At 41.2% G+C, this 14,395-nt stretch overlaps 2 protein-coding genes across 4 annotated transcripts; both read left to right on the forward strand.

The window, feature by feature from the left end:
- The first annotated feature begins 1,594 nt into the window (after positions 1-1,594).
- On the forward strand, positions 1,595-8,813 carry LOC121906577. The gene is made up of 3 exons (XM_042425498.1): positions 1,595-2,242; positions 2,765-3,001; positions 3,181-8,813. The coding sequence occupies exons 1-3, from the start codon at positions 1,595-1,597 to the stop codon at positions 7,834-7,836; spliced, it is 5,541 nt and encodes a 1,846-aa protein (XP_042281432.1). The 3' UTR covers positions 7,837-8,813.
- A 33-nt stretch (positions 8,814-8,846) lies between these two features.
- On the forward strand, positions 8,847-14,376 carry LOC121906617 (CD209 antigen-like protein D). 3 transcript variants are annotated; one of them, XM_042425558.1, is made up of 5 exons: positions 8,847-9,328; positions 12,287-12,429; positions 13,370-13,473; positions 13,564-13,590; positions 14,015-14,376. In XM_042425558.1, exons 1-5 carry the CDS (start codon positions 9,235-9,237, stop codon positions 14,175-14,177), a joined length of 531 nt encoding a protein of 176 aa, XP_042281492.1. In that variant the 5' UTR covers positions 8,847-9,234; the 3' UTR covers positions 14,178-14,376. The 3 variants fall into 3 exon arrangements, with proteins under 3 accessions (XP_042281492.1, XP_042281493.1, XP_042281495.1); XM_042425561.1 differs by lacking the exon at positions 8,847-9,328 and adding an exon at positions 11,293-12,176; XM_042425559.1 differs by lacking the exon at positions 13,564-13,590.
- Positions 14,377-14,395: the final 19 nt, after the last annotated feature.

Raw genomic sequence — 14,395 nt, forward strand, 5'->3', positions numbered from 1 at the left:
CACAATAATATTCTTTCACAATATAATCCTTTCTGTGATCTTTGCATGTTTGGGCGCTGCTGTGTGTCTGTGTGTGTATGCGTGTTGTTCACCTGCCTATGTAGGCATATTACTGTCTTGATAATGCGCCTTAAAAATAACAGTGAAATACTGCACCATCGACCTCTGACCAGGTTTTGTTGCTCAATAACGAAGTCGATTTCTGCTGCTTCAAGATAGTGTAATGGGTTGGAAATGAAAATGGAAACATGTTAAGTTTTGTATGTAAACAGACACCCCTTAATTTTTTGTTAATTATTTGAACTAATCTAACTCTGTTTATACAGTTTTGACATCAGGTCAATACTCAAAGATGTCAGTAGGCAGCGCTCTAATGCCACTGTGGATACCTGAAGGAGGTCACTCGTATCTGCTCTGCTCATGCGCAGCTCAATATTAAATGAGCATCGGCTAGAGCAAGACGCTAACTTTGGCCCTCTCCCTTATTAATCCACAGGTATGTTAAAACTTGCTTTTCTATGATTAGCTTTGTTTAATAACTAATGTAAATGCATTGGAAATCGTTCTGTGAAGTTGTGACATGGTTTAGAGATGTATTTAGAGCGTATTTTTGTTGCTGTATGTTTCGTGGGCGCCGACATTGATAATAGTTACCTCCGTGAATTTCGGTTTTCTACTATTTTGTCAGTGAAAGTTACAGACCTTTGCATGTGGTAACATATGAAAATGTGTTTAAAAGATTGTTTTAGGGTATAAGCCAGTCAGTCGCGAGTTAATGGTAAATAGAGATGCTATATTCAAACCAGTTTCACTTCCGGTCGCTCGTTAACAAGGCAGAGTCGCGCCATTTTGTTAAGAAGTTAAGTGCAAGTGCAAAGGAGTGTTACGCTAATGTTGCAGAAAGGTTCTGTGTACGTTATATCAGTGTAGGATGAGTGTAACTGTGGTGTATGTGTTAAAATAGGAGTGATTGTAGTAATGTCAGTAAAGTAAATGTGTGTTTTGGGTAATATAATTTTTGTGCTGTATATTATATTTTATACATATATATATCTTAGATTATATTTTATCCATATATTACATTATATTGTAGTTAAGCCTATTCTTATTATTGAATTCCTGTGAAGTTATTTTCTTTAGACAAAATGTTTTATATTGTTTATTGTGAATTTGGTTTCAACATTTATTTTATTTCTGTAACATGTTTTGTGTGAATGTGAAATATGAACCTTGTAGCTGTAGATTTCAGGAAACTGACGTAACTGAGAAATATGTACAGTTTTATACTGTTGTGTCAATATTAAATGAGCATCGGCTAGAGCAAGACGCTAACTTTGGCTCTCTCCCTTATTAATCCACAGTCCACAGACCATGTTTTTATCGGCTACACAGTGCACCCTTGCCTGTGTAACCTTTGCTGCCGGTCCAGATTTCCCCTAGGTCTGGCGCCGGTAACAATTGGGGGCTCGTCCGGGATTGGTGCTGCCTGGTGAAGTGAGTGCTGTGACAACGTGAACCTGTGTCCCAAAGCTTCAGGGAAGGCTGCAATCCTGTGCGTCATCCAGAGAGTAGAGGTCACCTGTACAACGTCATCATGGCCACTGTCAACCCACGGCGGGCGCTAGTCTACAAGATCCAGAAGAGACTTTGTGATTTGAGTGTGAGTCAGCTGCTGCAAGTTGCAGATTCGATTAATGATGGCAGCATGACTGATCGCGTTGATGAGCCGAGTGAACCAGAACTGTTTGATCTGATTGTTGACTACATCAAGAGTGAGAAGTTGGGAGCCCTGGAGGATGGAGGTATGGCCCAGCTCCTCCACCTTGACGATATGTTGAGTGACCTGGTGGCCATGCAAAGTGAAGCGGTTCGGGTTGCCCAGACGGCGCCTCCTGAGAATGAAGGTTCAACAACCATTCAACAGGGGTGCTCCATTCCACCCCATCGTGAACCCAGCCAGCCAACCACACCTCCAGCTACCCCTACTACAGACATACCCAGACATTCATTGCACATGGACAGAGACATTCATTCACTGCCACCCTCACCACGGAACAGAGACGCACACACTAACCCCTCTACAGAGAACAGAGATCTCCACACATTTCCATCACCTGCCGGAAGAGGCAATGTTATGTTAGCAAGAGACCTTACCACTCCAGCATTAGCCAAGTCACCCACAACAGGTTTTGGTGGTGCTCCTCCTGGTAGGGTGAGTCTATCTTCCAGCATGGGAGATCAGGTACTGAGGTTTAATGATGTTGCAGCTCTGCTTCCGCGCAGAGAATTTAAGCTACATGGTGGCCAAATTTCTGATGTGGGTTCTGATATGTCATACAGTAGCCTTTGTAAACAAATTGATGAAGGTTTGCATGAAGGTTTTACTGAGTCAGAGATAATTCGTACAGTGATTAAGATAACAAAACCTGGTACATTTAGAGAAATGTTGGCTAATAAAGATGATTTAACTGTTGATGAGCTAAAGCGGTTTCTCCGCGCACACATCAGGGACAAAAACAGTACTGAACTTTTCCAAGAGCTAAGTAATGCCAAGCAACAAGACAAAGAGAATCCACAGCAGTTTCTGTACAGGATAATGGGGTTAAAACAGCGTGTTCTGTTTTAGTCACAACAGCCTGGTGCTGAGTTTAGCTATGACAAAAGGCTCGTTCAGGGCACTTTTCTCCACACTCTTTACCAGGGCTTAAATGAAAAAAACAACCATGTCAGACATGACCTCAAGCCACTTCTCACCGACTTGCAGGTTAGTGATGACTTCCTGTTAGACCAGATCACTAAGTCTACGAGCGAGGAAGCTGAAAGACTTAAACGACTTGGCACAGTAAGCAAAACCCGACCAGTGACAGTGAGCACAGCTCAGCTTGACTGTAGTGACTCAGCTAAGCAAGATAAAGTTGACACTCAGCTACAGGCTAACCGTGCTGCTATTCAAGAACTGACTGCACAAGTGTCCTCACTGACCAAACATCTGGCACAGATGGTAAAGCCTGCTGACAGTGTGACACCTGGGGGTCCCTGCTCCACCACAGCTTGTCCTCAGGCGCCAACAACTGATAACAGGGGCGGATGCAATGACTGTGTACAGCAAAGCAAAGTGAGCTGCCCTCACTGCTTTGTTTGTGGCCAAGCTGGACACCGCGCCATTGGCTGTCTCCAAAGGAAACTATCGGGAAACGGAATGAGGTCACTGGTGAGGGGCAACCAGTGACCGTGACAGCTGAGGAGCCACCAGCACAAGCCAGCCAACCTAAAGCATCCCATCAGTCTAAGGCAGTCAGCCCTGTAAAAGCAAACACACCATGTCAACCACCACCAAGAAAGCGAATAGCACAGCTCATAGGAAAGCGTTGTATGGTGTCCTGTGCTATCAACAAAGTTCCTCTTCAAATGTTGCTCGATTCAGGGGCTCAAGTGACTATGGTAGAGAGAGCATGGATGGAAAAAGCACTCCCCAACATCCAGATCCAGCCACTCGAAACCCTCCTCCTTGACCAGCCTTTGGACATTGCTGCAGCTAATGGCACAGATGTTCCCTTCGACGGATGGGCAGATGTGGAACTCCAGGTCTGTAGTGAGAACCATGGATGTGTCACCATCCAAGTGCCACTATTAGTCAGCCAAGACAGTCTTAATTGTCCCCTTTTAGGTAGCAATGTCATAGGTGAGATCATTAAAGCAAACCAAGAACAGAGAGGTGAAGTTGATATTTCTGCTTTATTAAAAGAGGCTTTAAGTATCAGTAACAGTGCAGTGGAAGCGCTAGTTTCTGCTCTCCAGATTTTGACCCCTGATGAAACCACCTTTGAGAGTAGTGTGAGAACAGGCAAGAGAGGTGTAACTATTCCTGCAGGGCAGATTTGTGAGGTGAAGTGCAGAGTCAGGGAATGGCCAAGGGGTGGGACAATGCTTTTTCAACCTGATCTAGCGAGTACCTGTCCTGAGGGATTAGAGCTGTTTCCAGCTTTAGTAGATGTTCCAAGTGGGTCTTCTAAAGTTGTTAAAATCCCCATTCAAAACCCAACAAAACATGATATCTATCTCACAAAGAGAACAGTGTTAGGCACATTGGAGGAAGTTACTGAGGTGAGACCAGTTAATTTGTCCACAGGTAACTCTGAGCCAGTTTTCCCTCCCACTGTAAACACATGTTCAGTTCAGCCAAACACAGATAGGCAAAAACAGTCAAATGATAGACACAAGACAGCAGACATGACAAAACAGAGATGGCACCCACCTGTTGATGTGTCCCACCTGGAAGAGAGTGAGCAAAAGATAGTCAGAGATATGTTGTACGCAGAGTCAGATGTTTTTGCCAAGGACGATTCTGACATTGGTTGCATCCCAAGCCTGAAACTGAAAATCCACCTAAAGGATGAAACACCAGTCCAGACATCATACAACTCAGTTCCCAAACCCTTGTACAAAGAGGTTAAGGAATATGTCCAGAACCTGCTCGACCACGGCTGGATCATGAAGTCTGCCTCTCCCTACTCGTCACCAGTGGTCTGCGTCAGAAAAAAAGACAAGAGCTTACGTTTGTGTGTTGACTTTCGGGGCTTGAACCTCAAAACCATCCCCGATCGCCACCCTCTTCCACGCATCCAAGATTTGCTGGACAACCTCGGGGGCTACTCGTGGTTCTCGATACTCGACCAGGGCAGTGCTTACCACCAGGGCTTCGTCGACGAGAGCTCTAGACACCTGACAGCCTTTAGTACGCCCTGGGGTCTGTACGAGTGGATCCGCCTCCCATTTGGCCTTACCAACGCCCCAGCCGCTTTTCAAAGGTGCATGGAGGGAGTCCTTGATGGTTTAAGGGACGAGTGCTGCTCTCCATACTTGGATGACGTGCTCTGCTTTTCCAAGACCTTTCATGACCACGTTGACGACCTGAGGAAGGTGCTCCACCGGCTGCGGGAGCATGGTGTTAAACTACGTCCAAAAAAATGTGAACTATTCAAAAGGCAGGTCAGGTATGTAGGGCGTCTAGTGACCAGTGAAGGTGTCCGGATAGACCCTAAAGATCTTGAAGCAGTCTACCATCTGAAGGATAGGGAGCCAAAGAATGTTGGTGAGGTCAGAGCTCTCCTTGGGTTTTTAGGCTATTATAGAACCTTCATACAGGACTTTTCAAGGATAGCCAGGCCCCTGTTTAAGCTCATAGAAAGTCCAAGTGAGTTTAGGCAGGGAGTCACCTCAGCTAGAACAAGAAAGACTAAGCCCAGCAATGGCCAGCTCCCATCCAAGGCACCTGTCCAGTGGACACCAGAACACAGTGCAGTGGTGTCGCGCCTTGTTGACATGCTAACCAGTCCACCCATCTTGGCCTACCCAGATTTTGAGTCGCCCTTCGTCCTTCACACTGACGCATCAAATGAGGGTCTGGGTGCAGTGCTCTATCAGCAGCAGGGAAACAAACTCCGTGTCATTGCTTCTGGCTCCAGATCACTCACACCTGCCGAGAAGAATTATCATCTCCATTCTGGCAAGCTGGAGTTCCTTGCACTGAAGTGGGCGATCTGCGACAAATTTAGAGATTACCTCTATTATGCACCCACCTTCACTGTGTACACAGATAATAATCCCCTCACTTATGTTCTGAGCACAGCCAAGTTGAATGCAGTCGGGCATCGCTGGGTGGGCGAGCTAGCCGATTTCCATTTCACCATCAGATATCGGCCAGGAAAGTCAAACACAGACGCTGACACCCTCTCACGATATCCAGTCCAACTCCATGAACACCTGAAAGAGTACACTGAAATAATGCCCCCAGATGTTATTTCTGCCATCTGGCAGGGGGACAGAGCAATGAGAGACAGTGATGTGCCATGGGTGGCTGCGTTGCAGATGCGCCCTGGTGCCGATGAAACCCCTCATGAAGGCATTCCAGTTATCACCCCAGAAAGTGTAAGGGCAGCTCAAAGGGGAGATGTTCCTATCTGTGAGGTGATAAACCTAAAAAAAAGAGGGTGGAATCCTAATGACAAAGACAAGAGGCAAATGGGACGAGAGACACGCAGACTAATACACGAATGGAACAGACTCACGCTTGACAAGGGAATATTGTACAGGCAGGCAGGACAAAGGAAACAGTTGGTACTCCCCAGTAAGCTTAAGTCGACTGTGCTGAAACACCTGCATGATGATATGGGGCATGTCGGCGCAGACAAAGTCATTCATTTAGCGAGAGAAAGATTTTATTGGCCCTTCATGCAACGCGAAATTGAAGACTACGTCATTCGCCAGTGTCAGTGTCTTAAGCAGAAGCAGCCTTGTATCCCAGAGAGAGCACCAATGGGCTCAATAACAACAAGCGCCCCTTTCGAGCTCATCTCTGTTGACTACCTCCATCTTGAACCAAGTAAAGGTGGCTATGAGTACATTTTAGTCCTAGTAGACCACTTTACTCGTTTTGCACAAGCATACCCAACCAAAAACAAGTCAGGCAGAACAGCAGCCGAAAAGATCTTCTCAGACTTTATTCCACGCTTTGGGTACCCTGAAAAGCTACATCATGACCAGGGCCGTGAGTTTGAGAACAGCCTTTTCCAGAGACTCCAACAACTGTCCGGAATTGCCCACTCTCGAACCACCCCCTATCACCCACAGGGGAATCCCGTTGAGCGTCTGAACAGAACCCTCCTACAGATGCTGCGTACTTTGCACGAGGAAAAGAAAACTGAGTGGAAGGACCATCTACCCCACATAGTCCATGCGTACAACTGTACGAGGCATGAGAGTACAGGCTACTCGCCATTCTTTCTCCTGTATGGCAGAGCACCACGTTTGCCTGTTGATTTGCTTTTCGACTTGAAATCTGAACAAACACCTCAGACCAGACAAGAGTATGCACAGAAATGGGCTTCTCGCATGCAGGAGGCATACAAAATTGCCTCTGATAACAGTGAAAAAAGCTCAGCTAAGGGGAAGAAACAGTACGACCAGCGTGTTAAAGGCATTGTGCTGCAGCCTGGAGATCGGGTGCTTGTCAGAAATCTGTCAGAGAGGGGTGGTCCAGGCAAACTTCGCTCATACTGGGAAAAGAGGATTCATCGTGTTGTTGAAAAGCTAGGAGATGGACCTGTGTACAGAGTTCAGCCAGAAACTGGAGACCGAACTCTCCGTGTCCTGCATCGAAACCTTCTGCTACTTGTTAACGATTTGCCCTTGGACCCAGACCAACAGACTCAGTGCACACCCAGAAAAAGACAAAAACGAGGAGAGACACACACAAATAACAGAGAAACAGTAGAACAAGAGTCAGAACATTCTGAGGAAGAGGAGGAATACACATACTGCCTAAGGACTATACCTGTGTATGAGAGGAGGAGAGTCAGACACCCAATGCCTCAGTCTGAACCACACAGTCAACTCGGTGCTGTAGCTCCTGAGTTCCGGCCAGTTGAAAAAGTAACAGAGACAGTTCAGAACCAGCAGCGACATGAACCTGACCCTGTTGCAGTCCCAGATTCAGTGTCCCCACCAACACCGGCTGCTGCCCGACCGACACTGGCTGAGGAACTACAGGAGGAACATGCAACGGATGAGACTGGGGAGGAGGCAGGTTCAGAGGAGCATCAGGACTATAGTGAACATGTCCCCGAGCCCTCAGGAGAGGAAGTGCCACCTGTGAGGAGGTCAACTCGAGCAATGAAGCCTCGAGAAATGCTCACATATGACCACCTTGGGCAGCCTTCATATCAGCCCTGGAGGGCAGGAGCAAACCTGATGTTTGCTTGTGTCCCCTATCCCATGTCATTTTATCCAGCTGTTCCTGAACCTTGCTACTACCCTACCTCAGTATGGACATGTTAGACTTGTGAAAATGTACTCCGTGACTTAAACATACATTCACCTGTACAAATACAGCAGACTGTATACTGACTATTAGACTTTCTAAACTCTTGACAACTACACCTAACTTGTGTTAGTTTGGTTCTAGATGTCCGGAGACATCTCTTAAAGCAGGGGAGAGTGTAATGGGTTGGAAATGCCACATGTTAAGTTTTGTATGTAAACAGACACCCCTTAATTTTTTGTTAATTATTTGAACTAATCTAACTCTGTTTATACAGTTTTGACATCAGGTCAATACTCAAAGATGTCAGTAGGCAGCGCTCTAATGCCACTGTGGATACCTGAAGGAGGTCACTCGTATCTGCTCTGCTCATGCGCAGCTCAATATTAAATGAGCATCGGCTAGAGCAAGACGCTAACTTTGGCCCTCTCCCTTATTAATCCACAGGTATGTTAAAACTTGCTTTTCTATGATTAGCTTTGTTTAATAACTAATGTAAATGCATTGGAAATCGTTCTGTGAAGTTGTGACATGGTTTAGAGATGTATTTAGAGCGTATTTTTGTTGCTGTATGTTTCGTGGGCGCCGACATTGATAATAGTTACCTCCGTGAATTTCGGTTTTCTACTATTTTGTCAGTGAAAGTTACAGACCTTTGCATGTGGTAACATATGAAAATGTGTTTAAAAGATTGTTTTAGGGTATAAGCCAGTCAGTCGCGAGTTAATGGTAAATAGAGATGCTATATTCAAACCAGTTTCACTTCCGGTCGCTCGTTAACAAGGCAGAGTCGCGCCATTTTGTTAAGAGGTTAAGTGCAAGTGCAAAGGAGTGTTACGCTAATGTTGCAGAAAGGTTCTGTGTACGTTATATCAGTGTAGGATGAGTGTAACTGTGGTGTATGTGTTAAAATAGGAGTGATTGTAGTAATGTCAGTAAAGTAAATGTGTGTTTTGGGTAATATAATTTTTGTGCTGTATATTATATTTTATACATATATATATCTTAGATTATATTTTATCCATATATTACATTATATTGTAGTTAAGCCTATTCTTATTATTGAATTCCTGTGAAGTTATTTTTCTTTAGACAAAATGTTTTATATTGTTTATTGTGAATTTGGTTTCAACATTTATTTTATTTCTGTAACATGTTTTGTGTGAATGTGAAATATGAACCTTGTAGCTGTAGATTTCAGGAAACTGACGTAACTGAGAAATATGTACAGTTTTATACTGTTGTGTCAATATTAAATGAGCATCGGCTAGAGCAAGACGCTAACTTTGGCTCTCTCCCTTATTAATCCACAGTCCACAGACCATGTTTTCATCGGCTACACAGTGCACCCTTGCCTGTGTAACCTTTGCTGCCGGTCCAGATTTCCCCTAGGTCTGGCGCCGGTAACAATAGCAATGCACCAACAATGCGCCCGACCACACCTCATTTTAAGACCAACACGCCCATGGGCACTGAGATGGGCACAAGTGGTAGTGCTATTTAAACTAGGTGGGTGCTTAAACTAGCAAAGACACTTGCGTCGTGCTTGGTGCCACTTTTCTCCACTTTGCACCAGGTTTAGATAGGGCCCAAAATGTTGTAAATTTAATTTGTTCAACGAGTCATAACACACAATGAAGTGAGTACTCCCGTTTGACAATGAACAACTGAATGATGGACATTTACAATTCACTAATGTAAGTGAGAAATACTGCCTACGCTCATAATTTGAAAATTGGCTATATTGGCTCAAAAAAACAAGTAACTTTAACTTTAACTAAAATATATTACATAGAATAATATTGCTGTATTGTTTGTTTATATTTCATAAGTATTATATTTAGACTTGGTCCTCAAAATGAGTTGAAGTGAATGAGGAGCCTGACACCTGGGAGGAATGGTGGTGTTGACAGCAGATGACAGGGACAGTAGTGGACACTAGCTTATTAGTAGATGACTTTAGACAGAGGTAAGACTGCTGATTTTTGACAAGTTCTACTAAAGTGAAGTGTTAACACCAGTGCTATTTTTTTTAAGGAGTCACCTCTGTTGATCAAACATTTACATAAAAGTAAAGTATACAGCTACAGGTAAAGTAGAATTGTTTCAGGTATTGTCTATCATTTGAGTCAATTTAGTGAGTTTTTTGGGGAAACATTACATTAGTCAAATGTAAATGTCCATCATTCAGTTGTTCATCATCAAAAAGTTGTCACATCGGAGTACTCAATTTTTGTTATGACCCTTTACACAAATAAATGAATTTTGCAATGTTTTGTGTTGATCTTGCATAGATTTAATGATATTTTTCACTTAAAGCAAACAATGACCACTTATAATGACTTATAACCAGCGTGTAATGTATTATATCTGCCCATACCTCGAGAATTTCATTACTTCACTTAAAACACCCAATGACCACCTAGAGTAACCTATAATCACATTTTAATGCATTATAAAATGATTTTAATGTATTACAACTATGAGAATTATAAAACACTATGATCCTTGCAAAAAATGTCAGCGTGTGACCAGCAATGAAGTATTATGATACTTGGCCTTATAAGTCATTATAAAATGCTTTATAATGTGTTATGATTATTGTTATAAAGCATTATGAATATTTATGAGTGCTTATAAAATAATTATACAGCTATAAGCAGATTATAATGCATTATAAATGTTTATAATACATTATAAACATGGGTGTCAAAGAGGTGTTACTCAAATAGTTATGTGTATCATATGTAATTAACTTTGTTCAAGCCTGAAAATTGCCACTAAAATGATCCTGAAACAAATGTTTCCACATCACTCTGAGGTAATTCATCACTTGACCAGGATTAGCTTCCAAACTGCTTGTGATGTCATAAATCATGCTGGTAAACTCAGATTTAAGGTGAGAAGGTGAGCACAGAGAGACTTTCCCCTTCAGATGATGAATGTGAAAACAAACTGCACATACATCATTCAGCACAGTAAAGCACAGACAGTACAGTTAGTACAGTACACGTCTAGAAAAGTTTTACTTTTTAACCAAATATACAAAAGATCTGACTTCAAAGTGAACATAAAGTGGCTTGTATATCATTAGTTATATCATAAGTTCAAGCACCTTATTTGATCTAAGTCATCAGGACATAAGTAGTGAAGTATCCTACTTCAGTATCTCTGAGTTAACTACTTACTTAACTATTTGTGTTTTAAGACAGCATCCCCAAATGTTAAGGTGCCTTTCAGGTTGTCATATTTTTGGTCTGTAGCCAAAAATCACATAACAAATGATCCTGATTGAAAACTAGTTTTTATGGAAGATCAATATGTTGTGTATCAATATGTTGTGTACAATAACAAAACTATGATTGTAGTGGGAAGGACAAAATTTTTTCTTACATTTAATATATGTTAAGAAATAGCTAAGATATTTTTATTTTATTAAAAACAAAGAATTACTGATCTAGTGTATACTTTTGTTGAAGAAGGATGCTTTCTCTTCCACTGGTCCAACGTTACTCAGAAGTACTTCAGACAATCTCTGGTTGTCTTATTCAAAACAAAGCACTCACAAGTCCAGTTTTAGAGACCTGCACCTGACTTGACCTGTTAATGTAACATGAAACCTGACCTATAATCAACAGACTACACACTCAGTTAACAACACTTTATTTGTTACTTTCACATGACCAAAAGACAAGTCAGGTTAGCCTTAACTAGGATAAACAGATGTTTGCTTAATAACACAAAGATCACTGGTTTAACTGTAGGCTGATTTAAAGTTTTATTAAAGGATTGATGATTTTTTGAGCTACCTGGTGCAAAACTCTGACTCAAATGTAATGTTAGTGGTGGTATTACATGAATTTTTGTTGATTCAAATTTTACTTTCATCTGATGGTGTGAAAGCTGAGCTTTGTGAGATCCTTGTATGATGATTTAAAGCATGTTGTGATTGGCCACTCGTGATTTGCCACTCGCTTTGGAAAAACTGCTGAGAATGGTTTCAAAGCATTTTATACATTCAAAGGGAGGCATCTGCTGGCCAAACCTTGGTATTGAGCTCATGATCCAACAGTGAGTCAAACTAGCTGTCAGAGAAAGTGAGCGGGAGATTTTGAGATTTGAGATTTTGATAAACCCATATGTGTTTATTTCTGTGGTGTCATCCAGTATTAGTATCCCACCTCAAAATCTGACATGGAGACACAGAATGAATGAGCTGAAATCAACATTTTGTTCCATTATCTTCAAATAAAAACTGATGTCATCAAAATAATTTGAAAGATGCAATAATCACAAAAATTGTATTCATACATTCAACTGCAGCTAAAAAATCAGCACCAGAAATGCTCCATAGTTGGTAGAATATCAACAAGTCAACTCTAGTCACATGTTATGTTGTTTTAACCCTCATACTTTGGAAACAGACAGACTTGATTCTTGTCTAATTTCTAATGTTGTGTGTTACAGACAGAATTTGTCCTGCAGGATGGAGGATGTTCAGATGTTCCTGTTATTTCCTCTCCAGTGAGTCTGGTTCCTGGTCAAGAGGCAGACAGGACTGCAGAGAGAAAGGAGCAGATCTGGTGGTTATAGACAGCACTGAAGAACAGGTACAGAGTGTTTGTTTCTATGCTTGTAAAGAAACTATGCCTTATTACAATCTTCCTGTACCTTGAAAAAAGCTAAAATACTTACTTATTAATTCAGTAATTAATTGATTTATATGGATCATTGGTGTTCAACACCTTAACAACAATAATTCAAATGATTTGAATGAACTTGTGCTGCTCTGTAGCATGTTTTGCTGGTATTCTTAAGTTTGCACATTTGCCTTAAAATCAAAGTATTTCATTTCATCTTTAGCAAGCTAGCTAACATTCTTTTAACCTTTCACGGTGTTTTAATCAAACTCCAGAAGCAGTCACTCATACACTGTAAGTATTTAATCAGTACAGATCTGTGTATCAGTTTAAGAAAAAACATGATGATGTCTGGCAACAGGAATTCTGTATACAGTAATTTATGCACAATTTAATGACATTTCTTATTCCCTGATTCTTGAGAAAGATGAAATTTATAAATAAGTATTCAAATAGTGCTAACACTAGCAGTCACTACATAAATGTGCTTGTAAATGAGGACAAATACAGGTCAGTTGCCACTAAGCTTTGCAGCTATTTAAAGACCACAGCAAAAGCTGTGGCAGTGTCAATAGTTTTTTGTTTTTTTTCTTTAGTTTATTTATTTGTATAAATAACAAGACACAAAAACCCATAATACATTAAAAGAGTAAAGAAGGACTGTGCAGATGAGATTCTAAAAGAAAAAAAAAACAAAAGGGCACGTCAAAAAAGTTTTTTAAAAAAATCTAAAATTTAAGTTTATCAAAGAAGAAAAAAATATTATTTTATTATTAGTATATTTCAATAATAATAATAGTTAAATTCATTATTATCAATTATGTTCAGAGTAATCCTATGTAAACTGCATATTGTTGTTCAAACAACAATATAAATAATATGACTTTTTTCCCTTCTTTATTGAAAACAGACATTCTTTTCTACCTTCACTGAGGTAGAAACTTGGATTGGTTTGACTGACAGAGACGAAGAGGGAACCTGGAAATGGATTGATGGAACACCACTGACTTTAAGGTTTGGCTTCAGTTGGTTGTTTATTGACAACATACACAAACACTGCTGTATATTAGAGGTTGGTGATATGTATTAAATCTTCTATCACAGACAATGTGAGGTGACTGGCAGTTCCAGGTTGGTCTGAAGCTTTTCTGGTTAAATCATCAGTGCAAAATGATAATTATGAGAAAAAATCAAACCAAACTACCATTTCATGGTGCATCTGAGACGGAGTTTCTGGTCCACAGTCAAGTTTCACACTTCACCAACTGTACAGTACTGTAACTGATGACCAGAACACTATGGGGGTGTTTATTTATACAGGAGGCTCCTTTGTTGCTATTTCATGACTGCAAATTTATATTTAGGAAAAATACTATAGTGAACCTGCAGCCCTGTTCAATTTGCTACTCTATAGCTCAAAACTATACTAAGGCACATCATGCAAGATAGAGGAAATTCCATTAATGTGATGTTTGTGAAGAAATATTATTTGTGTGAAGGACTGTGTTCATGTCAGAGATTAAGTGTCACGATTCTCTTGTTCACTGACCTGTAGGTACTGGGAGACAAATGAGCCTAATAATGGAAATGGAAATCCGCAGTTGGGTGAAGAGGACTGTGCACATATCAGGTCTGGCAAGAGTACTGAAGACAACTGGAATGATCGGTCGTGTGGTTTTCTTACGCGGTGGATCTGTGAGAAAAATGCTGGTGTATAATATGTAAAAATGCTTTTTCAAAGCAAACTATGATTTTGCAAAAGGCAAATCAGTTTGTATGTGTGTGAATTTAAAACTTTTCTCTGCTGTGCTGATGACCTTTTGCTTCTGCTCTGCCTTTTTAAAGAGATTTCTATAAATTAGATGTTTACAGCTTTTGCCAGAAGAGCTTCATTAACCAATTTCCAATGTTTCAAACTAAAAGAAGCAGACAGATA

This window comes from Thunnus maccoyii, chromosome 11 (genome assembly GCF_910596095.1).
Source record: "Thunnus maccoyii chromosome 11, fThuMac1.1, whole genome shotgun sequence".
NCBI classification, from domain to species: domain Eukaryota; kingdom Metazoa; phylum Chordata; class Actinopteri; order Scombriformes; family Scombridae; genus Thunnus; species Thunnus maccoyii.

Coding starts and splice junctions, on each gene's coding strand:
- LOC121906577 (XM_042425498.1), top strand. CDS start 1,595: ATGGCCACTGTCAACCCACGGCGGGCGCTAGTCTACAAGATCCAGAAG. Junction 2,243..2,764: donor CTTCCAGCATGGGAGATCAG/GTACTGAGGTTT, acceptor ACCGACTTGCAG/GTTAGTGATGACTTCCTGTT. Junction 3,002..3,180: donor CCAAACATCTGGCACAGATG/GTAAAGCCTGCT, acceptor CTGTCTCCAAAG/GAAACTATCGGGAAACGGAA.
- LOC121906617 (XM_042425558.1), top strand. CDS start 9,235: ATGCACCAACAATGCGCCCGACCACACCTCATTTTAAGACCAACACGC. Junction 9,329..12,286: donor GGTAGTGCTATTTAAACTAG/GTGGGTGCTTAA, acceptor TGTGTGTTACAG/ACAGAATTTGTCCTGCAGGA. Junction 12,430..13,369: donor TAGACAGCACTGAAGAACAG/GTACAGAGTGTT, acceptor TATTGAAAACAG/ACATTCTTTTCTACCTTCAC.